The 24,407-nt window shown below is 43.5% G+C and overlaps 1 protein-coding gene across 1 annotated transcript; it reads left to right on the forward strand.

Annotated features, from left to right (window-relative positions):
* Nucleotides 1–13,792: 13,792 nt before the first annotated feature.
* Nucleotides 13,793–24,191, forward strand: Cyp2e1 (cytochrome P450, family 2, subfamily e, polypeptide 1). Its single transcript, NM_031543.2, has 9 exons — nucleotides 13,793–13,983; nucleotides 14,748–14,907; nucleotides 18,359–18,508; nucleotides 18,814–18,974; nucleotides 19,301–19,477; nucleotides 20,266–20,407; nucleotides 22,283–22,470; nucleotides 22,968–23,109; nucleotides 23,877–24,191. Exons 1-9 carry the CDS (start codon nucleotides 13,807–13,809, stop codon nucleotides 24,059–24,061), a joined length of 1,482 nt encoding a protein of 493 aa, NP_113731.2. The 5' UTR covers nucleotides 13,793–13,806; the 3' UTR covers nucleotides 24,062–24,191.
* The last annotated feature ends 216 nt before the right edge of the window (nucleotides 24,192–24,407 follow it).

Below are 24,407 nucleotides of genomic sequence, written 5' to 3' on the forward strand. Positions count from 1 at the left end.
GCTTGTGTTTGTATCAGTTGAGTTATGAGTTCCTGTGTGGGCATTTTGGGGGTTGAGAATTTACTGTTACAAATCTGACTGATAAATTATAAGCCTCTGGAACTTTCTTTCTACTGGGCTCAGGTTTAGAGCCAGTCTTGGCAGACTAGATGCAGGAGTCATGCGGGAAATTGAGCAGCTTGGGAATAGCCATGGGGTTGGGAATATTGGGGGAAAGGGGAGAAGACCTCTGTTGCTGGCGAGTAGCTGGCATTAGTGTGGATTGTTTTTTAATAATTATATACTACAAGTAAATATAGTCAAAACTCATTGTACAAAATCCTCAAGAAAATATAAAAATTATTTTCAAAATCCACATGATCCTACAATTCTTCCTTACCTTCTTCCAAAGGGCTCCCTGAGTTCTGCCTAATGTTTGGCTGCAGAAGGACAATAGGAGCAAGAAGGGACAAGGACACCAGAGAGAACATAGCCCACAGAATCTACTAAGCATGGCTCACAGGGGCTCACAGAGACTGAAGTGACAGTCACAGAGCCTTGATCTGAACAAGATCCTCAGAATATATGATATGGTTGCATAGCTTGATCTTCTTGTGGGACTCCTAAGAGTGGGAATGTGGTGGGGTACCTCTGACACTCCTGCCTGCTCTTGGAACCTTCTTAGTCCTACTGAGTTGTCTTGTCTAGTCTTGATAAGAGGGTTTGTACCTAGTCTTATTGTGACTTTTTAATGCTATGTTCAGTTGATATCTCTGGGAGCCCTGCTCTTTTCTGAAGGAATACAGAGGAGGAATCGATCCAGGGGAGAATGGAGAGAGGGGAAACCACGGTTAGGATCTAATCTGTGAGAGAAGAATAAGCAAAATGAATTAAATAAAATAAAATTGGGTCCTTCAATTAAAAAAAAACAAGCCACACGCTCAAGAATCAAGCTTGTTTACATGCATAGTCCTGGTTTTTATCAACCTTTGTTCCATCTGGGCTCAGAGCCTGTTGGACAGAGTTGTCCCCATTCAAGGCAGACTTCCCATTTCAGTTACTTAACACATACACACATGTCACAGGTCATTGGAAACACAATAAAGTATAATTTATTTATTTTCTTGGCATCTCTCAAACCAACTGTGTTAATGAACAAAAACATACCTCACATTTTGTTAAGGTATAATACATTGTAAAATATTAAGTTAGGAACATCAAAAATATTTTTAAGATGAAGAAGAAATATATATTTCTTTATGGAACAAAGGTTAATTGTATTAGCTTAAAATACTTTTATAAGTACAAATGTTTTACACTGGTACTGATGGACTGAAATGCTGAAGTCTGTAATACATATACCAAGGTTAAGAAGAGAAGACTTCAGATGCCCTTCAACAGACGAATGGGTTCAAAAAATGCGGTACTTCTACACAATGAATTACTACGCAGCTATCAAAAACAATGACTTCATGAAATTCATAGGCAAATGGAATGAACAGGAAAATATCATCCTGAGTGAGGTAACTCAATCACAGAAAAACACACTTGGTATGCACTCATTGATAAGTGGCTATTAGCCCAAATGCTCTAGATGCACAGAACACATGAAACTCAAGAGGGATGACCAAAATGCAAACGCTTCATTCCTTCTTTAAAAGGGGAACAAGAATACCCTTGGCAGGGAATAGGGAGGCAAAGTTTAGAACAGAGGCAGAAGGAACACCCATTCAGAGCCTACCCCACATGTGGCCCATACATATACAGTCACCCAATTAGACAAGATGGATGAAGCAAAGAAGTACAGGCTGACAGGAACTGGATGTAGATCTCTCCTGAGAGACACAGCCAGAATTCAGAAAATACATAGGCGAATGCCAGCAGCAAACCACTGAACTGAGAAGGGACCCCCGTTGAAGGAATCAGAAAAGACTGGGAGAGCTTGAAGGGGCTCGAGACCCCATATGAACAACAATGCCAAGCAACCAGAGCTTCCAGGGACTAAGCCACTACCCAAAGACTATACATGGACTGACCCTGGGCTCCAGCCCCATAGGTAGCAATGAATAGCCTAGTAAGATCACCAGTGGAAGGGGAAGCCCCTGGTCCTGCTAAGACTGAACCCCCAGTGAAAGTGATTGTTGGGGGGAGGGCAGTAATGGGGGGAGGATGGGGAGGGGAACACCAGTATAGAAGGGGAGGGGGAGGGGCTAGGGGATGTTGACCAGGAAAGGGAATAACAATCAAAATGTAAATAAGAAATACTCAAGTTAATAAAGAAAAAAAACATCTTTCTAATATAAAAACAAAAAACAAAAAAATGAATGCTGAAAGGGACCAGATATAGATTTCTCCTGAGAGACACATCCAGAGCATGTCAAATACAGCAGACAATGCTAGCAGCAAACCACTGAACTGAGAACAAGACCCCCTTGGGGGAATTAGAGAAAGGATTGAAAGAGTTGAAGGAGCTTACAACCCCATAAGAACAACAATGCCAACCAACCAGAGCTTCCAAGTACTAAACCACTACCAAAAGACTATACATGGACTGACCCAGGGCTCCAACTGCATATGTAACAGAGAATAGCCTTGTTGGGGCACCAGTGGAAGGAGAAGCCCTTGGTCCTGCCAAGGTTGGACCCCCCAGTGCAAGGGAATATGGGGGGAGCAGTAAGGGAGATATATGGGGGGAATCCCCATATGGGGGAGGGGGAGGGGAAGGGATGGGGGCTTATGGACAGGAAACCAGGAAGGGGAATAACATTTGAAATATAAGTAAGGAAATATATCTAATAAAAAAAATTTTTAAAAGAAGACTTAAAGCATACCACTATAGACACCATCTAACCCAAAGAAAGAAAAAATAATACTGGCAAATGTTAACCAAATGGCATTAGTTAGTCTGTACATGTTAACATTACAATGAGCAGAAGTTGTTTAAATTTGCTTATCCAAAAAAAAAAAAACCAAAAAACAGAATACTCCAATAAAATGGAGGAGACAGTACAACAGATCTCACAGAAGAGTTAAGCGGCTGATGAGAACAATTGCAAACAAAATGGACAGCCTGAAACTATGAGTACTTCATGGTTACAGAATCATGAAAGTGTTAGACATCAGAACAAAATAACTATGAGTAAGGAGATTGAACCCAAGACAAAACCTCTCTTGTTACAACAAAAACGAAGATCCCCTGAGTAACAAGAGTCATAATAAGGAGAGAGTGTGATCTGAGGAAAGAAAAAGAGAAAACACACAGAAATTGGGAAAGAAGTGACTGGGTATATAAAAAGAATGGAGAAACAGAAAATCAAGACTGAGGCCAGCAGGAACCATGCTCCGGCTACACCCCAATCCCCCACAGAGGATGGGATAGGATGGAGATGGAAATAGAAACTACAGCCCCAAGGTCACTGGAGCCTGGGGATGGCAGACAACCATCTATGTTTAAAAGAGAATGTGGCACTAATACACTCTATATAAATATAGAAAAATAACAAAAGTTTAGTCTATATATTAGCATTGATATATTTTCCTGATAGCTTTCTGCCATTACCAAAACGTTAATATTGTTTCTTTCAGTAAACCATTGTTACATGACAGCCTGGTCACTGAGTAGAAATAGAACTTTGAAACCAAGTTTCTTCTAACTGCTCACACTTACTCTATTATTTATATACTTTGTTTTAGAATCTGTTAGGATTTCTTTGTTGAAAAACATATTTAAATTTCTTCAGCAATTCGTTTATATTTTCCTTAGTAATATTTTTAAATTATTTACATAATTACAAACTTAAAATTTATACATTCACAAAAGTTCACATTGCAAATAAGTTATAAAATCCCCCAAAAGTGTGACATCTTGACCTCAGTGGCCACCAGCACATTCCATACTGTTGAAGCAACTCATAGAAGTAATAATGGCTGAAAAATCAGGCCTCTGGGAACAAAAATGTCATAAAATCGCATATTAAAATAAGGATAAAAATGAACAATAGCAAAGATGCAAGAAAACCTCAGAGACAAGAGTAACACTGGGGACAATTTTCAGCTCTGGGTGGGGCACAGGTACACGGCTGGATTAGGCCTAGGTGCTAATTAAGCTAGCATGCGCTACGATTTTTAGGAAGTGCAGCACCACCTTCCTTTAGACATCAAACACATTACTAAGGACACAGAAGTATTTGCTGCCTAGCTGCTTTCACCTTGTCCCCTGGCTTCACCTTCCCTCCTGCCCTCGGTAAGCTGTGCATGGCTGATAGGCAGTGCACCATCTCCACTAAGGTCTCAGGGTGCTGGAGCCCACTGGGAAGTCAGGAAATGGATGTTTCCTCCACCCCTCAGGCCTAGCTCTTTGCGCTGTTGGTAGGGAAACATTATTGGCTCCCAGGATGTTAAACAGAAGCTTAGACTTGGAGGCCCTCTGGAAGATGGACAACACAGTCACTCCAACTCTTTTGATGTGGGGACTCTGTCCCCAGGCCAGGCTAGCTTGTTTGTACTGATACCATGTATTTTATGTTTTTGTTTTACTTGGAAGAGACTTTGGGGCTTCAGTCAAGGCCACTGATCTAGTGAAGAATAGCGCTAAATAACAGCTACTCATTTTCAACAAATGTCTAGTTGGGGCCCTTTGCATTGGAAAGAAGAATTTAACAAGGGCCTGACATTTTACCACACAAAAACAAGAGACAATTTACAGGAAAGCCCTTGAGTCAACTCTCACCTTACTAGCTAGCTTTTTAGGTATCCAAAATGGCATATTTGACTACTATGTCTTAAGCCATTGTGGCCTAAGAATTTATGCCTGCTGAGTACCATTCTTCTCTGATTATAAAAGAACAGAAAGTCAGAGCACCAGGCCTGACATGTGACCTGTCCCAAATGGTGAAGCCAAGTGTACCCAGGAGGTGGGTACACCTCCTTCAGCACCTTTGTGGAGCTTGACTTGTCTTCATAAAAACTGGTCTGCTGTAGGAGAGTCCACGTGCCTGGGAACAGGAAAACCAGGACAGACTCTAAAATGGAACAGATATGACATAGGAGACAGGAAGAAGCCAATACAGTAAAAAGAATTACTGGAGAGGAACACTATAGATATTAGTATCATTACTAAAATTAATCTATAAAAGAAAAGAAAAATATCCAAACAAATTTTAAGATAATATTCTGAAATCCTGGTTTCTACATTCTGTTGAGAGTGGAGGAAAAAACCCCACTAAGCTCATAAATTAACGTATATAAGTTAATTAAAAACATAGCCTGACCATCCCACAGTTCCCTGCACCCAAACACCAGGGGGAAGAGAGCTGAAGACCCAGAAGTGCAGACATCCTGAGACCGCAGGACAGACTGCCACTTCTGCACACCCCTTCCCACATCCCTGGTCCAAGAGGAAACTGCACAGTGCCTCTGGACACAGGAATATAGGAACAGTCAGGCGCTGATACCTGCGGTTCTGGTCTGCGCCCAGGACTGAACTGAACCGGCCAAACAGCTCCCTGCACCCAAATCCCGCAGGGGAAAGAGCTGGACCTTCAGAAGTGTGGACACTACTGAGACGTCAAAGGAGACTACTCTCTGTCCACAGTCCAGACCCAAGAGTTCCCTCTTGGGGAACACAAGCCTAGTGTCAACTGTGCCCGCTGGGTGCAAGGACCTCGGACCTGATTCCTGCCCGAGACTAAAGCTGAAAGACAGTCACCAGGAGCACCTACACACCTGAGATCAGAGCACCTGTTCTCACAAAAGGCTGAAAGAAAACAGGAAAACAGTTCTACAGGAGTGCTGACACAGAGGCCTACAGGAGGGTCAAGCCACTCTCAGAAACAGCAAGACAAGTAAACACCAGAGACGACCCAATGGCTAGAGGCAAGCGCAGGAACCTAAGCAACAGAAACCAAGACTACTTGGTATCATCAGAGCCACTAAAGAAAGTATTAGGTGAGAGAGACCCAACCGCCTGGTCAGGTGGGCACTCCTGAGGCTGCAGAGCGGAAGAGACCAACAACACTGCTCACCCCTGCCCACATCCCTGGCCCAAGAGGAAACTGTATAAGGCCTCTGGGCTCCCGTGGAGGAGGGCCCAGGAGCAGCAGGACACCTGCCTGAGACACCACCGGAACCGGAAAGAAACAGACCGGATAAACAGTTCTCTGCACCCAAATCCCGTGGGAGGGAGAGCTAAACCTTCAGAGAGGCAGACAAGCCTGGGAAACCAGAAGAGACTGCTCCCTGCACACACATCTCGGACGCCAGAGGAAAAAGCCAAAGACCATCTGGAACCCTGGTGCACTGAAGCTCCCGGAAGGGGCGGCACAGGTCTTCCTGGTTGCTGCCGCTGCAAAGAGCCCCTGGGCAGCACCCCACGAGCGAACCTGAGCCTCGGGACCACAGGTAAGACCAAATTTTCTGCTGCAAGAAAGCTGCCTGGTGAACTCAAGACACAGGCCCACAGGAACAGCTGAAGACCTGTAGAGAGGAAAAACTACACGCCCGAAAGCAGAACACTCTGTCCCCATAACTGACTGAAAGAGAGGAAAACAGGTCTACAGCACTCCTGACACACAGGCTTATAGGACAGTCTAGCCACTGTCAGAAATAGCAGAACAAAGTAACACTAGAGATAATCTGATGGCGAGAGGCAAGCGCAGGAACCCAAGCAACAGAAACCAAGACTACATGCCATCATCGGAGCCCAATTCTCCCACCAAAACAAACATGGAATATCCAAACACACCAGAAAAGCAAGATCTAGTTTCAAAATCATATTTGATCATGATGCTGGAGGACTTCAAGAAAGACATGAACACACTTAGGGAAACACAGGAAAACATTAATAAACAAGTAGAAGCCTACAGAGAGGAATCGCAAAAATCCCTGAAAGAATTCCAGGAAAACACAATCAAACAGTTGAAGGAATTAAAAATGGAAATAGAAACAATCAAGAAAGAACACATGGAAACAACCCTGGATATAGAAAACCAAAAGAAGAGACAAGGAGCTGTAGATACAAGCTTCACCAACAGAATACAAGAGATGGAAGAGAGAATCTCAGGAGCAGAAGATTCCATAGAAATCATCGACTCAACTGTCAAAGATAATGTAAAGCGGAAAAAGCTACTGGTCCAAAACATACAGGAAATCCAGGACTCAATGAGAAGATCAAACCTAAGGATAATAGGTATAGAAGAGAGTGAAGACTCCCAGCTCAAAGGACCAGTAAATATCTTCAACAAAATCATAGAAGAAAACTTCCCTAACCTAAAAAAAGAGATACCCATAGACATACAAGAAGCCTACAGAACTCCAAATAGATTGGACCAGAAAAGAAACACCTCCCGTCACATAATTGTCAAAACACCGAACGCACAAAATAAAGAAAGAATATTGAAAGCAGTAAGGGAAAAAGGTCAAGTAACATATAAAGGGAGACCTATCAGAATCACACCAGACTTCTCACCAGAGACTATGAAAGCCAGAAGATCCTGGACAGATGTCATACAGACCCTAAGAGAACACAAATGCCAGCCCAGGTTACTGTATCCAGCAAAACTCTCAATTAACATAGATGGAGAAACCAAGATATTCCATGACAAAACCAAATTTACACAATATCTTTCTACAAATCCAGCACTACAAAGGATAATAAATGGTAAAGCCCAACATAAGGAGGCAAGCTACACCCTAGAAAAAGCAAGAAACTAATTGTCTTGGCAACAAAACAAAGAGAAGAAAAGCACACAAACATAACCTCACATCCAAATATGAATATAACAGGAAGCAATAATCACTATTCCTTAATATCTCTCAACATCAATGGTCTCAACTCCCCAATAAAAAGACATAGATTAACAAACTGGATACGCAACGAGGACCCTGCATTCTGCTGCCTACAGGAAACACACCTCAGAGACAAAGACAGACACTACCTCAGAGTGAAAGGCTGGGAAACAACTTTCCAAGCAAATGGTCAGAAGAAGCAAGCTGGAGTAGCCATTCTAATATCAAATAAAATCAATTTTCAACTAAAAGTCATCAAAAAAGATAAGGAAGGACATAACCAGATGGTGAGAGGAGGCAAGCACAAGAATATGGCAACAGAAACCAATGCTACTTGGCACCATCAGAACCAAGTTCTCCCACCACAGAATGCCCTAACACACCTGAAAAGCAAGATTCTGACCTAAAAGCCCATCTCATGAAGATGGTAGAAGACTTTAAGGAAGACATAAATAACTTCCTTAAAGAAATACAGGAGATATATACAGCCACCCAATTAGACAAGATGGATGAAGCAAAGAAGTGCAGGCCGACAGGAACCGGATGTAGATCTCTCCTGAGAGACACAGCCAGAATACAGCAAATACATAGGCAAATGCCAGCAGCAGACCAGTGAACTGAGAATGGGACCCCCGTTGAAGGAATCAGAGAAAGGACTGGAAGAGCTTGAAGGGGCTTGAGATCCCATATGTACAACAATGCCAAGCAACCAGAGCTTCCAGGGACTAAGCCACTACCTAAAGACTATACATGGACTGACCCTGGGCTCCAACTGCATAGGTAGCAATGAATAGCCTAGTAAGAGCACCGGTGGAAGGGGAGGCCCTTGGTCCTGCCAAGACTGCACCCCCAGTGAGCGTGATTGTTGCGGGGAGGGCGGTAATGGAGGGGAGGATGAGGAGGGGAACACCCATAGAAAAGGGGAGTGGGAGGGGTTAGGGGGATGTTGGCCCAGAAACCGGGAAAGGGAATAATAATTGAAATGTAAATAAGAAATACCCAAGTTAATAAAGATGAAAAAATGTTTTAAAAAAAAGGGGGGGAGGAGGGGGAGAGGTTGGGGGTGTTGGCGTGGAAATCGGAAAAGGGAATAACCTTTGAAATGTAAATAAGAAATACCCAATTTAATAAAGATTGGGAAAAAAGAAATACCCAATTTAATAAAGATGGGGAAAAAAGAGGAGAATTGGGAGGCAATGTGATTGAATATGCTATAGACATGAATAAAATTTTTAAAAACTCAAAAAAAGTATCTTGGGTTTCTTTTTTTCAGATTTTTTTCATTTTATTGGATATTTTCTATAACTACATTTCAAATGCTATCCCCCTCCCAGTTTCCACTCTGGAAAACCCCTATCCCATCCCCCCCACCCCTGCCTCTGTGAGGTTGCTCCCATACACACCCACCTGCTCCCTTCTGCCTCCCTGCCCTAGCATTCTACACTAGGACATCAAGCTTTTACAGGACCAAGGACCTCTCCTCCCACTAATGCCCAACAAGGCCATCCTCTGTTACATATGTGCACTCTTTGGTTGGCAGTTTAGTCCCTGGAGCTCTGGGGGATCTGGTTGGTTGATATTGTTGTTCTTCCTATGGGGTTGTAAACCCCTCAACTACCTCAGTCCTTTCTCTAACTCCTTCATTCTCAGTCCAATGGTTGGCTGCAAGCATTTACCTCTGTATTTGTCAGGTTCTGTATTTGTCAGGAGACAGCTATATCAGGCCCCTGTCGGCATACACCTTTTGGCATTCCTAAATAATGTCTGGGTTTGATGACTGCATATGGGATATCTAGGTTTCTGTAAAGGGTTTTTGTCATTGTCATTGTTGTCGTCATCCTTTTGTGGGAGTTCATTGTTGTTTTGACATAGTGTCTCTATATAGCCTAGACTGGTCTTGAACCCATGAAGATCCTCTTGCCTAAGCATCCCAAATGCAAAAGTATCTTCTTAATGCTATGCATGTATTTCTAAATCTCAAATTTAATGTAACATTGGGTTTACAGTAAATCCTTTTCTTAACTTTCCAATATCTATAAATAATGCTTTACTTGGTCTTCATGCAGGTCCCCCAATAACTGGAGTGGGGCCTTACTCTGACTCTGTTGCCTGCTAATGTATCCTGCTCCCCTAACTGGGTTGTCTTGTCTGGTCTTGGTGGAGGGAATGTACCTAGTCCTACAGTGACTTGATTTGTTAGGGTGGATTGGTTCCCCAAAGGGACTCCCCCTTCAGAGAGATAAAGGAGAGGGAGGGAGGGGCCATGGGAGGGGGCTTACCAGGAGGAGCAGGGGGCTACAATCATGATGTGAAGTGAATAAATAAATTGATTAATAAAAAAACAATACTTTAATTCCAGCAAACCTTCTCTCTATTATTTTATCAGTGAGTTCTATCAAAGTTCAGAAAGTTCCTAAAGGTTAAAACATTTGAAAGCACAGACAGAGAAAGAGTATATTTTCATGGTTTCTAGAGTTAGCACAATCTAAACCAAGAACATAACAGGACACAAAAATTGATGTCTTTTTTGTTTATAGTACAAACAAAATCAACAACAATACTATTAACAGGTTGGGCCTATTCACCAACTAAAAGTAACATCCTGTAAAGTATACATAGAAGGGCATTTACATAAGGCAATATTTCCAAACTCAAACAGGAAGATCTAAGAACAAAAACCGAGCCAGGCAGTGATGGCACACACCGTTAATCCCAGCACCTGAGAGGCAGAGGCAGGCAGATCTCTGAGTTTGAGGCCAGCCTGGTCTACAGGGTGAGTTCCAGGACAGCCAGGGAAACCCTGTCTTTTAAAAAAATGAATGAATGAATGGAAGGAAGGAGAAGAAGAAGAAAGAGAAGAAAATTGAAACAAAACAAAAAAGAACAAAAATGTGCTAATCAAAAAAAAGTCATCATGTCAACTCAGTTAGTACTGTTAGCACAGTTAATGCTGAGTTAATACTGTTAGGTAAAGAGGAAACATCTTCCAACATCATCATCTCCTCTTTGCACACTCTGCACTACAAATGTGATTAAAAAATCATGAAGAAACAACCACTTCTGCGGCACTATGCACAGTCATTCTGCCCACCTGATTACCTGACCCAACCTACAAGGTCCAGACAATTGAGTAATATACAAAGAAATTAGAGGTCATTGCTTAAAAAAAATCAGATACACATAAATGCTATTATTTTGAAGAGACATAAATATCTGTATTTATTACTTGATATTGCCTTGGCATTCAACATAATTATAGACAGAAAATCTGAGTTACTCAACTTGGCTGCAGACTATGCCTGCGTTTGGGGAGCTCTGACTCTCAGTATGTTTGTGTTCAGGTGAGCTGTGCAGGTACAAGCATTCTCAGGCACAGGTTCCAGGGGCTTGCTTTACCTCCAACACCCTCATGTTCCTACTCAGTCCACCAGATCCCAAGATTGAACTCATCCTGTGCGGAGAGCATTATGCTCCTACAGTACCATCAGAAGGACCAATTTGGGCCCAAGACAGGACACCATGTGATAATAGTGTAGACAGTCTACTTTATATCCTTGGACAAAGGTTATGCTACCCAGAAAGCACAGGAGAATCAGGAGGACCCAAGGACACAGTGACACATTCATCTTCAAGTCACACCATTAGGTCTCATTTCAGGTCCTGAAGTTCCAGCAATAAAGATGACACGGGTCTTCAATCCCTCTGGGTCCCATAATCCTTCTCCCCTCTCTTCCACAGTGTTCCCCACATTCCAAGAGGAGGGACATGATTGAGGTCTCCAATTTGGCTTCTCATTCCAACCAATTTTTTTCCTGTGGACCTCTGTATCTGTTCCCATCAGCTGCCAGGGGAAGCCTCTCTGATGGTGATTGGGTAGGCACTGATCGTGTCTGTCATTCTGGTCTGGATTTCCTCGCTCAGTATGATCTTTTCTGGTTCCATCCATTTGCCTGTGAATTTCATGATGTAATTTTTTTAACAGATGAGTAATACTCCAATTTGTAAATGTACCACATTTTCTTTATCCATTGTTTGGTTGAGGGACATCTACGTTGTTTCCAGTTTCAGGCTACTATGCTAAAGCCATTTTGAACATAGTTGAACAAGTGTCTTTGTGGTAGGATGGAGCATACTTTGGGTATATGCCCAAGAGTGCTATAACTGTGTCTTGAAGTAGATTGATTCCTGGTTTTCTATGGAACCATCATGCTGATTTCCAACGTGGCTGTAGAAGTTTGCACTCCCATCAGCAATAGAAGAATGTTCTCCTTGCTCCACATTCTCAGCAGCATGAGATGTCACTTGTGTTATTGATCGTAGACATTTTGACAGGTCTAAGTAAAATCTCAAAGCACAGCCCATAGAATCAACTAACAGGGCTCCTAAGGGCTCACAAAGACTTAAGCAGCAATCACAGAGCCATCATCATGTGTCTCTGCTAGGTCCCCTGCATGTATGCCAGGGATGTTCACTTGGTGTTTTTGTGGAACTTCTACAGTGGAAGTGGAGGTGTCTCTGACTCTTTTTCCAGATCTTGGGACCCTTTTCCTCCTCTTGGGTCATCTGGCCTTTATATGAGGTTTTGTACCCAGTCTTAATATATATCCCCAGGAGGATTGCTCTTTGCCAAAGGAAAACAGAGAAGTGATCTGGGGAAGTAGGGAATGGAGGACTGGGAAACTTTGGTCATGATGTGTTGTATGAGAAAAAAATAAATTTAAAATAAAATGACAACTGTCCCTGGTAGTCTAGGAGACTTAATTAATGAGCAGATTACAAAACCACAACTGAGGTTTGAAGGACAAAGTAGTCTGCACTAATAGTTCATTCAGAGAACATTCAGGTTAGAATACTGTGTATGGTGTACAGCATCATTTTATATAGATGAAAGAATCATGAGCCATAAATAACTCAAAAATCTGTTACTCAGATCCACTGCCATGTTTTCTAGTGCATCCAAAGATGCATAGTTACATAAAAATTATAAGGCTTAAACTAACATCTTTTCTGTATTATCAGTTAGAGGACAATGTGACACAAAAAGATTTCTTCATCGTTTAAAACTACCAATGGTCCACAATATCTCTAGAACCATAACAGAAAAGTGAATATGAGGCTGTAAAAAAGAAATACTCAGTATTCTTACGTGCATCAACATCTTGTGATGCAGAGGAGGGTGGACCAGTCCTGCACTCCTGAATGAACAAATACTCGAAACAAATCCAATAAAAATCCTCATCTTTTTTCTTCAGAATTTGGCAAAATGTTTTCGAAAAGCATTCTCCACTTACTTTTTCACAAATGAGTGGGGCTGTTGGAGGACTAGTGATACCTCTTCAGGTGCACTTGCCTAGCATGTGCAAGACCCTGGGCTTGGTCCTTGGCACTGAAAATATTAACATACACATACAGTCAGAATATCTCAAAGTTGGTTAACTTTATCTGCTGCTACATTTTTGCCTCCATGGAATTTTCTGGCTGATTTGACATGAAATGGGATCCAGATGCTGTTCTGCTCTCATTTTCCAAACAGGCCATTAGCGCTGTGGTGCCAGATCAGAAGTTAAGTATTTGCAGCCTAGTGCCGTCTTTGGTCTGGAATGAGCGATAAATAGTTGGTAGTGCTTTGCAAAAACCTTTCCCCTACAAACAAACACGTGCAAACATGATCTGAATGCATGCCCACTATGCTGACCAGTGCCAGGGGGAGGACAGCTTCCCACCCCCAGGACTGACCTATGAGTTGGTGAGGTATTCCTGCATGTGCTCACCAGCACTGACTGGTGCCAGCAACCAGAGTATTGAGAAAGCCCAGCCTCATTCATGTCAGGTCAGTAGATGCAATTTCTAAGAGGTAAAGGCTCCAAGGTTCAGCCTTTGAAATGATAGCCAACTGCAGCTAATAATAAACCAGTACCTTAGGCCAAGGGAGAAGAGTGATTATTGGCTGATGAGCCACCCTCCTTCTCAAGGATACATTATAAAATCTTTGTTTCTCTTCAGCAAATTCCTACAAGTTTACAGTGGAGCCCCAGTGGCACCATGGCGGTTCTTGGCATCACCATTGCCTTGCTGGTGTGGGTGGCCACCCTCCTCGTCATATCCATCTGGAAGCAGATCTATAACAGTTGGAACCTGCCCCCAGGACCTTTCCCTCTTCCCATCCTTGGGAACATTTTTCAGCTGGATTTGAAGGATATCCCCAAGTCTTTCACCAAGGTAAGGGGAAACATTGTTTCATTAAGAAAGCAAGTTAAAGATTAGATATAATGGATATATATTAAACTCATTGTCATTTGTTATCCAATGACAGACTACCATGTTACTGAACTAACAGTTCAGTTCATCCTGGGCATGGAACACTCACAGTGAATAGTGCCATGCAGGCCCGGAGGCCCTCTGCAGTTAAAGTGACTATGAGATACTGATGTTGCTGGTATCATTCTGTGCCAACTGATACAACAACAGGTGTACCCTGGCTGGTATCAACCTGTGCCAAAGAACAGACTGAAAAGGAAAATACTGAGCTGACCGTGATTCACCAGAATAACAGCATCTGCCTTTTGCTAATGCTGTGAACACTGTGTGGGCTAAGCAGCCCCAAATGCTATCAGGCATGGGATTAATGCTTGGTGTCTTTGCACACAGCAGGGTAGCTACAGGTTTCAGGAGCACTGAGTCCAAGTTAGCTTGTACTGTCAGATAAGGCAGAGCCTTAACTTTAGAAGCAAACAAAAGGGTAATGAGTGCTGGCATTGGCTGAATAGGCACAGAGAAGAGAATCGTGTCTAGATAGAAGGCAGGTCCCCCGCAACCCAGCAACTTAAGGTGGAAAAAGTATCCCCCTATCAGACGAGACAAAATGCCCTTTCCCCCAAGTCCGTCTAACTCCTGTGAAGTACAGTACAGGAGCAATAGCAGGAGACACGGTCTATCTAAAGCAGGCCGAGCCCTGTCTATCTTCTGTGCATTGGTCCCTGCAGTTGGCAAAGCGCTTCGGGCCAGTGTTCACACTGCACCTTGGCTCAAGGCGCATCGTGGTCCTGCATGGCTACAAGGCTGTCAAGGAGGTGCTACTGAACCACAAGAATGAGTTTTCTGGACGGGGGGACATTCCTGTGTTCCAGGAGTACAAGAACAAGGGTAAGTTGGCTTCTTAGGACATTGGGAGGTGGGGCAAACTAACAGAAAGTAATGTAGGTACCATTTGATCCTCTGAATCGTAGTGACAGCAACAGAGTAAAGACAGAGGCAAAGGCTCAGATGATGGGTGAGCATGAATGCTGTTTTGAGGCTTGTAATGGGCAAGCATTGCGAACCCAGTGACACCTCCAGACCCCCATGGTCACCATATCCCTGATTGACTTACAGAGAATGACAGATGGGTTGTTTCTGAACAGGAAGTCTCCCCCGGAGAATTCCTCCTCAGGCCCTCGTGCTTTCCTACAGTTCTTGGGACTTTCCACTCAGCCTCAGCTATCTCTGAGCTGTAGCTGGTTCCATGCACCCAAGTCCTTTCACTTACCTATCCTTGCCTGGCACTCTACTTGTGGAACGCACCAGGCTTTAGGTGAGCTAGAGAGAGACAGAGAGACAGAATGAGAGAGAGAGAGAGAGAGAGCGAGAGAGAGAGAGAGAGACAGAGACAGAGACAGAGACAGAGAGACAGACAGAGAGACAGAGACAGAGAGACAGAGTGACAGAGAGACAGAGTGACAGAGAGACAGAGTGACAGAGACAGAGACAGAGAGACAACTGTTCTGCCCTGAATCTTGTTCACCTGTTCTCCCCTGCAGATGGGAATGTGGGCTAATTTTCCCATCTTCACAGCTCCATCTTCTACTGAGTGTGGGCACCCAGAACCAGAGCTACTCCCAGCTCGCTGGTGCCACCTGTCTGCCCAGCCTCCGTCTTACCTGCACCTTCTTACTTCCTCTTTTTCACTCCAGGTACCCAAAGCAGATGAGAGATAAGGTGCCCTGTGATTCTGTCTGAACTAGCACTGGTGATACATTTCTACAAAGCTTTTTCCTTTTGTATGAGATTTCAGATCAAAGCATGGCTGGCTCTAGATCTTATTCTCAGTGTCTGGCTTGGCTTCCCAGTTTGTGTTTCCAAAACTATTTTACCTCAAGCATTTGATGTCCCCTGATCAATAGTGTGGGTTTCTGTACTATCTCGGGGTGGGGGGAACAAATAACTAGCTCAGTCTTTGTCCTCAATATAGGAGTTACTGATTGAAGAGGGACCATGCAAGGTGACAAGGACTGCTGGGAAGGGCACAAACCTTTATGTGCCCTCTAGTCCAGCTCAGGCAATGGGCCAGTGCAATCAGGGTCTGCCTCTTCACAGGCTAGATTCAAAAGGCCTTTGCTGCTCCTGCCTGGGGCTCCAAAGTCATATTTTCATGCTATCTACACAGAAGAGGGTGCTTGTAAAATCAGCTGGGCCTTAGGTAAAGATGCTTTGAGTCTCTAGTGTCCATTGTGTGAATGATTGTTCTAATAACGTTAAGCATGGGTGTGCGGCAAATGTACCAAAATAAGTGCACGCATCATTTGAGCAAATGCTGAGAAAGTGTGGTTCTGACCTAGAAAGTCAGCCTACTGAAAGGCCCCAGCTCTGCCACTCTCTCAGCCACTGGCCTTTAACTTTCAGGATAAAACTGACCCACAATGCTTAGCTCATGTCACATATATCCCTTTCCCCTCTCAGGCTGGCCATATCTTGTTCTAGAAAGTTCTTTAGACCATAATAAGCATATGTCTCCTAGAACTTCCACATTTTCTGTTGTGTGTTCCACTAGGCATCTCACATGTGATTAGACTGTTAAAATGGAAGAGATTATCAAATTACAAGCAAGCTCTACACCCCATGTAGTTATAACTCATTATAGTTTGTCTCCGAATACTCAGAGCCTAGTAAGTGCCTTAGACACAGTAGATACCAAAACATTATTTATTGAAGAAAAGATAGGAAACAAGGAGTAGGGAGGTGTTAAAGAAAGAGAAAGACCCCTGGAGTGTAGAGAGGCCAGAGGGTTTTACTAGGCAAGAGTTGAGAGAAACTGGGCAGGGCTGTCCCTGGATACCTTGAACTGGTTCCAAGGGGATCCAAAAGCTCCAAGAGACAAGTTTTGAGGAATGAAAAAAATGCCCACAAAATTAGCTGAGCTAGAGATAAAAAGAAAAATTCTTTTTAGAGTTGTTGATTCCCAGTGTCCTCATGGGGGTCACAAGGCTATGTTCTAGGAGGAAAAACAATACATTATGTTTGGAAGGAAAGTACACCGTAACATTTCATTGAGAGAAAATAATACTTGGTCTTTCTATCTTAATGTCTCCAAACTGGGAAATCTTCTGACCTTTTGATTTTAGTAAAAGATGTAGCTTTGAAACCATAAAGCCTTGAGTTGAAGGGCTTATGTTGAGAAGGTTAAAATCCATGAGCTTGGATATGCTGCTTAAGATTTCTATCAGTAGACAAAAAGAGGAGAGTCCATTTTTAGAGTGGCTGCCTACAGTTATTTAGCATGGCAAGATTCAGAGCAAAGGATGAAACCAAAAAAAAAAAAAAAGTTCAGAAGAAACAAGTATGAAACACAGCCTTTCACTCCCTTTTCCTGTGCTTCTCTGCACCTGTACATCCCCCGCCCCCGCCCCCAGTACCCAAGTGCAGCTTTTAATGCTACTTCAAGGGTTCTTTGTTAATGTTTCTTTTAATGCCTCCTTTTCCTACAAACAGTAACCAGTTCTCTTAACAGCCAGCCCTCCTCCCAGCTTCCAGCCCTCCTCCCAGCTTCCAGCCCTCCTCCCAGCTTCCAGCCCTCCTCCCAGCTTCCAGCCCTCCTCCCAGCTTCCAGCCCTCCTCCCAGCTTCCAGCCCTCCTCCCAGCTTCCAGCCCTCCTCCCAGCTTCCAGCCCTCCTCCCAGCTTCCAGCCCTCCTCCCAGCTTCCAGCCATTTCAAAGGTTTTTCCCAACCATTCCTCCCTCAGGTCCCCAGCAGTCCACATAAACAGTCCTTCTCCCAATTTTCCTAATTCTAGCAGTTCCAAACTGTAACAACTATTCTAGCCTATCTGCTCGGCTCTGCTCAGCTTCTCTTGGCTCACCTGCCGACAACTGTCTGTCTTCTCACTCTGCTAGCCCAATTCCCTCTCAACTGTCCCGTAACAGTATCTTCTCTGGCTCAGCTCAGCTTCTTCTGCAACTGTCTTCTGTTTGAACTCTGATCAATCTTTTCTGCACAGACTTCTCTTCTTTAGCCCCTATTGGATCTTCTTTCTGCACCAACTGTCTTCTCTAACCCTCATCTCTGACCATACTCTTCTACCGCCTGGCCCCTAATCCCTTCTCTCAGCCTCTGCTGGCATTTCATATGCTCTCCTCTTCCCAGAAGTCCAAAAGGCAACAGGACATTGAAGGTCATAGGGCCAAGAAGTTCTCTTAAAGGACCAATTGACTAGCAACTAGAGATTCTTTAAAGGGCCAGGCACACAACATAAATCACCCTACACCCAAGACCATTTCCTCCTCCTTCCTTACTTCTCCAAGAATTGGGTATTTATAGTATCCCATCGGTCTCTTTTTCTTAGGGATTATTTTCAATAATGGGCCCACATGGAAGGATGTGCGGAGGTTTTCCCTAAGCATTCTCCGAGACTGGGGAATGGGGAAACAGGGTAATGAGGCCCGCATCCAAAGGGAGGCGCAATTCCTGGTGGAGGAGCTCAAAAAGACCAAAGGTTAGTATCTCAGCAGTCCAGAAGGATTGTGGGCAGGCTGAACACTGAACAACACGGAGGCAGTTGGCAGCTGGGGAAGGCAGAGGTCAAGTTGGTCCCCTGGCACTGCCTTCTCAATTTGAGTCCCAGCTCATTCTAGGAGAGCAAAAGTGGCTGCCAGGCATGACTGCTGTTCCCTTAGTAACCTTAAAAAGTAAAGACACTTGGAGGCTCCCACATTCACTGTGTCCTCAGTGCAAACTCAAGAAGACTAGAATGGCTAGAGAAGGCCATGGTGAGATACTCACACTCTACCTATTTTCCAGGCCAGCCTTTTGACCCCACATTTCTGATTGGCTGCGCACCCTGCAATGTCATTGCGGATATCCTCTTCAACAAACGTTTCGACTACAATGACAAGAAGTGTCTGAGGCTCATGAGTTTGTTCAATGAAAACTTCTACCTGCTGAGCACCCCCTGGATCCAGGTGACCATGCTTCTCCTTTGCCACACGCCTTCCGTCACGCTGTTCCTGTTAGAGCCAGAGGGAAGGTCAGGTTGCCTGAGAGAGACAGGCCTAGAAAAGCAAACTACAGGAACACACAGTAGGGCATTTGACCAGGTTGGCTCAGCATCTTCTCACTTCAGGACTGTGTACACTTGACTGTACCCATTCCTACACACACGACTTGGAAAGATGGCATTATCCCCAAAAGATGCCATTAGACCCAATATTCTAAGTAGTGTGGTAAAGACAACCATAAGTTCATTGTTTAGAGGTTCCTATCAGTTACACAGTTTTGTTCTCCTTAGCTTTACAATAACTTTGCGGATTATCTACGATACCTACCTGGAAGCCATAGAAAAATCATGAAAAATGTGTCTGAAATAAAACAGTACACACTTGAAAAAGCCAAGGAACACCTTCAGTCACTGGACATCAACTGCGCCCGGGATGTGACTGACTGTCTCCTCATAGAGATGGAGAAGGTACAGAACAGGACGGGCTCGCTGGGATGGGCAGAGTGCTTCCAGGTCTTACATTATGACCCACTCTCTGGTGTCCACGCTGAGCACCGTGGTTGCATCTTGATGACCATGGTTTTTCATAAACACACTTGGCTTCAGCATGACACCATTCTCTTCTCTGGTCACTTTTGGATGGCAGAGACCCTCTGTTCAACACCTTCCAGGCCAAGATGAACTGCAACTCTTTGGGAAATCTACCCTTGTCTGAGAAAACTTCAGCATACACTTTGTTATTTCTTAATCAATCAATGTTGCTTAAACTTCCAAAGTTCTAGGCACCCCTGCCTTCATTTTCCTGCAGCCTCTAAGACTCTTGAATGCCTACCCCTTACTTTCTTGCTGTAATGGCTTGAAACCATGTAAAATTCTACACTGATTTCCTCTAGATAATCTCCACTTGAGGATTGCTATCAGCTCAGTCTCTTTCTGTCCCTGGTCCAAAAAGCATGGCCTTAAGCCTGAAAAGAGGCTGAGCCTAGAGCCTTCAGCTTAGAAGGTCATTATCATTATCAGATAACTCTGGCACTTACCGAGGCAAGACCCTGTGGCCTGGTTAAGAAACCCTTTCCTGTGCTTTGCCTATTTCCTGGAAACATCAGTTTCCCTCGTCATGAGGCAGAAAGAGCTGTTTCCTGATAGCACAAGGAGTCTGAGAAAACCTGGTTCCCTCCCTGATGAAGAGCAATAGGCATCACTTTCTTACACCTAAAGAGATCTTACCAGGTCCCTGTCTGTCTCCAACTTCACAGGAAAAACACAGCCAAGAACCCATGTACACAATGGAAAATGTTTCTGTGACTTTGGCCGACCTGTTCTTTGCAGGAACTGAGACCACCAGCACAACTCTGAGATATGGGCTCCTGATCCTCATGAAATACCCAGAAATTGAAGGTACATGAAACTCCCATGCGTCACAGCTGAGACTTGTCAGGGCCACTCTGTGCAATTCAGGCCTCTGTAGCTCTCACTAACCTTCAGGGACCCAGTCACTCAATGAAATTTTTTAAAAAGCACATGATGTTGTATGTGCCAGGACCTAGCACCCTGAAGACTGGCTAGTCCTGAACACACTCCACTGGGATGTTTATAGCCCAGTGCTGAAATGGAAAGGGGACTGAGTCTATGATCTGCTCTGTAAATAATTTCTGATTAGAAAATAATGTTCCAGTTTTCCCTGAGAAACATCTCCTGGGTTTATAGGCTGAGACAGGATGCGAGCCAGGCCAGAGTCATCCCAGAGCATCTTAACCCCAGGGAGCTCTGAAGTGGGAATTGAAAGAGAAGCAATTGAGGCTGTCCTAAATACATTTCACTTCCTCATCAAGACTTTGAAACCAAAATCTGGGCAGGAAGAATTCTGTGCCTGAAGCAGGCATGCAAAAGATCTAAACACATTTACCAGATAGAGGAAGTGTGATCACCCCCACATGTAAGTCACTGGGGCTCACCTTAGTAGAGAAACTGAGAGGGCTGACAGCCTAAGGTGAAGGTGCTCAAAGGCCTGAAACCCTACCATCCTCTGAGCTGAGCTTAGATCTGGCAGCTACTGCATACAAAGTAATGTTTCCCAAGAACATGGTTGTGTGTCTATCTAGTCCAGGACCAAGATCTGAGCTCTGGCCTTCCGGTCAGCAATGCCTTTGACTTTCCACACCACATAAAAAAAGAAAAAAAAACCAAAAGGTGACTAAAGTTCAAGGAGGAAAATGTACAAATTACAGTAGTTAGAACTTTTACTACTATGCTAGGGAAACATAAAATTTAAAATGTTTTAAATTATTAGTATAATGAATTTCTAATATAGTCAAGGAGCAAGTAAATGTGACAGGCACCCATATATCAATTACCAAACTGAACTCCTATTGACATTTTGTGATGTTTGCTTTGGAGCTGTTTAAAAAATAAACCATTATACAGCGAGCTGGAGCCCCACTCACTCCCCAGATACAGTGATGCTTCAGGGCCACTATGTAGCATCCCCCATGTGACTTAGACATTTAATGTTAACTAAATATCAACATATAACATTATTTTATTTTATTCATGCTTTAGTATTATACCATACCATACCCAACTTATTGCAACTTGCTTTTTTTCACTCCACGTATTATAAAGATCCATAGCAAATCCCACAGCAAGACCAAGGAACTTGACAATGGTTGGTTGCTGTTACCTCTGACATAGTCATGGTGACTTTTAGATTTCAGAAACTATAGTCTAGTCTGCCACCCTCTGCTTATTTTTAACAATAGTAAACTGTCCTAGAGTAATAATGCAAAGATTCCCCTAAGAAATTTCCAAGACTCTTTTATCTCTACTCCAGCTATAAAGAGAATTGGAAAAACGATCACCAACTATGACAACAGATGCCCAAACTGTCAACTGTGAATAAGCTCATGGGTCTCAGCTTTCACTGACATTTATAAGGAAATGATTTAACAATTGAAAGTACTTGGGGATTACAAACGCAGTTAAGTGCTCCATAAACATACAATGGGTGGTAGATACATGAAGAAAAACTAGGTATGTAGGTGAATGGAGCTACTGGAGGATAGTTGGATGGATGAGTGGATGAGTGGGTGAATGAGGATGTAAGGATGGAGAGGTACTATTCTGGCGGGTAAATGAATAGGTAAGTAGATGGAAAAGTGTGTGGGTTACAGGGGTAGATAAGTGAGCAGGTAGATGGAAATGTATGGGTAGATGGTACGTAGACATCAATTCTGGAATTAACCCTTGAGATTGACCTTATTCAAATCTTGGCAGAGAAACTTCATGAAGAAATTGACAGGGTTATTGGGCCAAGCCGCGTCCCTGCTGTCAGAGACAGACTGGATATGCCCTACATGGATGCTGTGGTGCATGAGATCCAGAGATTCATCAATCTTGTCCCTTCCAACCTACCCCATGAAGCAACCAGAGATACTGTGTTCCAAGGATATGTCATCCCCAAGGTCAGGCAAGAGTTGGAAAGTACTCCATTGGCACTGTTCTATTGGTTTATCACCTTGGTTGCCCTTCAGGATAGAGACTCAAGGGCACTGTTGACCAGCATATATTGTTAGATGTGGGAATCAAGCCAGCATTCATTCTTGCCCTGCAGAATGTTTCACCCAAAGTCACCCCAATAACCTCATGACCAAAGAAATGAAAGAAATGGAAAGTGTCACCTCAACTGGTCCAGAGGACTTGTAGAACTCTCTAAAACTGAGATCCCATGAAAGCAGCAACCCAGCCTGGGACCCGTCCTATCAAAGATACAGGGCCTTCCTTTTCATTTAGACCTGATCTGATCCCTGTCTCTTTTTCTAAGTCATCCTGAAATAAACAACACTACAAATTAAAAATATGCTAGCCTACATATGTAGAATTCCAACAGCCCTGTCCGCTGAGATCCCCCAGATAAAAGCCTGTGTTTAACCTGACTGATAGAGCCCTCTACTTCTCCTAGGGTACAGTTGTGATTCCAACTCTGGACTCCCTCTTATATGACAGCCATGAGTTTCCAGATCCAGAGAAGTTTAAACCTGAGCATTTCCTGAATGAAAATGGGAAGTTCAAGTACAGTGACTATTTCAAGGCATTTTCTGCAGGTAAGCAGAGTCTGGGAGTCACACCTTCCCTGGGAAAGTGTCTTCAGTCCTAAACTTACTTCCCACGTGCTCTTCCCCATCCTAGATGAGGTCTACCATCCCAACTCCATCACTCCTTGTAATGTATAACCCAAGTACATTCCTCCCTGTTTAGAAAGTCAAATGGCACACATCTCACAAGGAATCTAGGAAATGAGAGTTCTGGGTAGATTATCACAGAATGGATGTGGTTTCCTAATTAATTTTTCAGCTATTTCTACTCTAACCAGATGCAGTAAAAAGCTCTCAAAACTGTATTACCTAATTCTTCATAAGTTTCAACAAAAATTGCTAAACTCTATTCTTTATCTACCTAGATTCTTCTTAGGAAGCATCCAGACCTCCTCAGATGGTCCCATCGCAGGGCCTCACCTAGGGTTCCTGTAAAGGGAGATACCATAGCCAGTTTGATAACTTTAATGGCCTGTTTACATAGGCTTCACCTGTACCATCTGGATGTTTTGGGTCTATTTCCCTAAACTACCACTTATTTATGCAGTGGAGTTCTCAATGAGTGGTGTCAGTAGCTGGTCCCTAAGTCAGTGCCACTGCCATTCTTGTTCTCTGACATATGATCACTGGTGTTCAGGGACCAATGGGCAGGGATGATGAATCCTACTTTAAGGTGGTGTGCCTGAAGCCTCCTCCCACACTCCAACACTTGATGTTATCAGTGCTAGCTTTGCAAGGGTCCCTCAGTACCTCATCAGCACTGTTGTCCCTTCTAGGAAAGCGTGTGTGTGTTGGAGAAGGCCTGGCCCGCATGGAATTGTTTCTGCTCCTGTCTGCTATTCTGCAGCATTTTAACCTGAAGTCTCTGGTTGACCCTAAGGATATCGACCTCAGTCCTGTCACAGTTGGCTTTGGCAGTATCCCACCCCAATTTAAACTCTGTGTCATTCCCCGTTCATGAGACCTGAAAACTTCCTGATATCCCTTCCATTGTTATCCCTTAAACTATGACTGTTTTTAAAAAACCCAAGCATATAGAGTTCCTATCATAAAATGAAACCGAAAAAATAAATAAAACCTTGATGAATTGTATTGGTTGTGGATTTAATGAGAATCTTATCCCCTTGCCATGTGAAAGTTCCCCAGGGAGTGAATAGCATTTCACAGCCAGTAGTATAATCTTCCAATCTATCTGTCCCTGACTTCTCATAATTTGTTTGCATATGCACAGATGACCCTGGCTATCTGCCCATCACAAGACACTGAATTAACAATATATTCAAAGTTCTTTTACCATACAGTATCAT

The sequence above is a fragment of the Rattus norvegicus genome, chromosome 1, assembly GCF_036323735.1.
Source record: "Rattus norvegicus strain BN/NHsdMcwi chromosome 1, GRCr8, whole genome shotgun sequence".
Classification (NCBI taxonomy): Eukaryota; Metazoa; Chordata; class Mammalia; order Rodentia; family Muridae; genus Rattus; species Rattus norvegicus.

Bases quoted from the DNA above. Each gene is read 5' to 3' on its own strand.
- Cyp2e1 (NM_031543.2), top strand. From the start codon at position 13,807: ATGGCGGTTCTTGGCATCACCATTGCCTTGCTGGTGTGGGTGGCCACC. The intron at 13,984-14,747 runs GTAAGGGGAAAC...TGGTCCCTGCAG, and splicing joins TCCCCAAGTCTTTCACCAAG to TTGGCAAAGCGCTTCGGGCC. The intron at 14,908-18,358 runs GTAAGTTGGCTT...TCTTTTTCTTAG, and splicing joins CCAGGAGTACAAGAACAAGG to GGATTATTTTCAATAATGGG.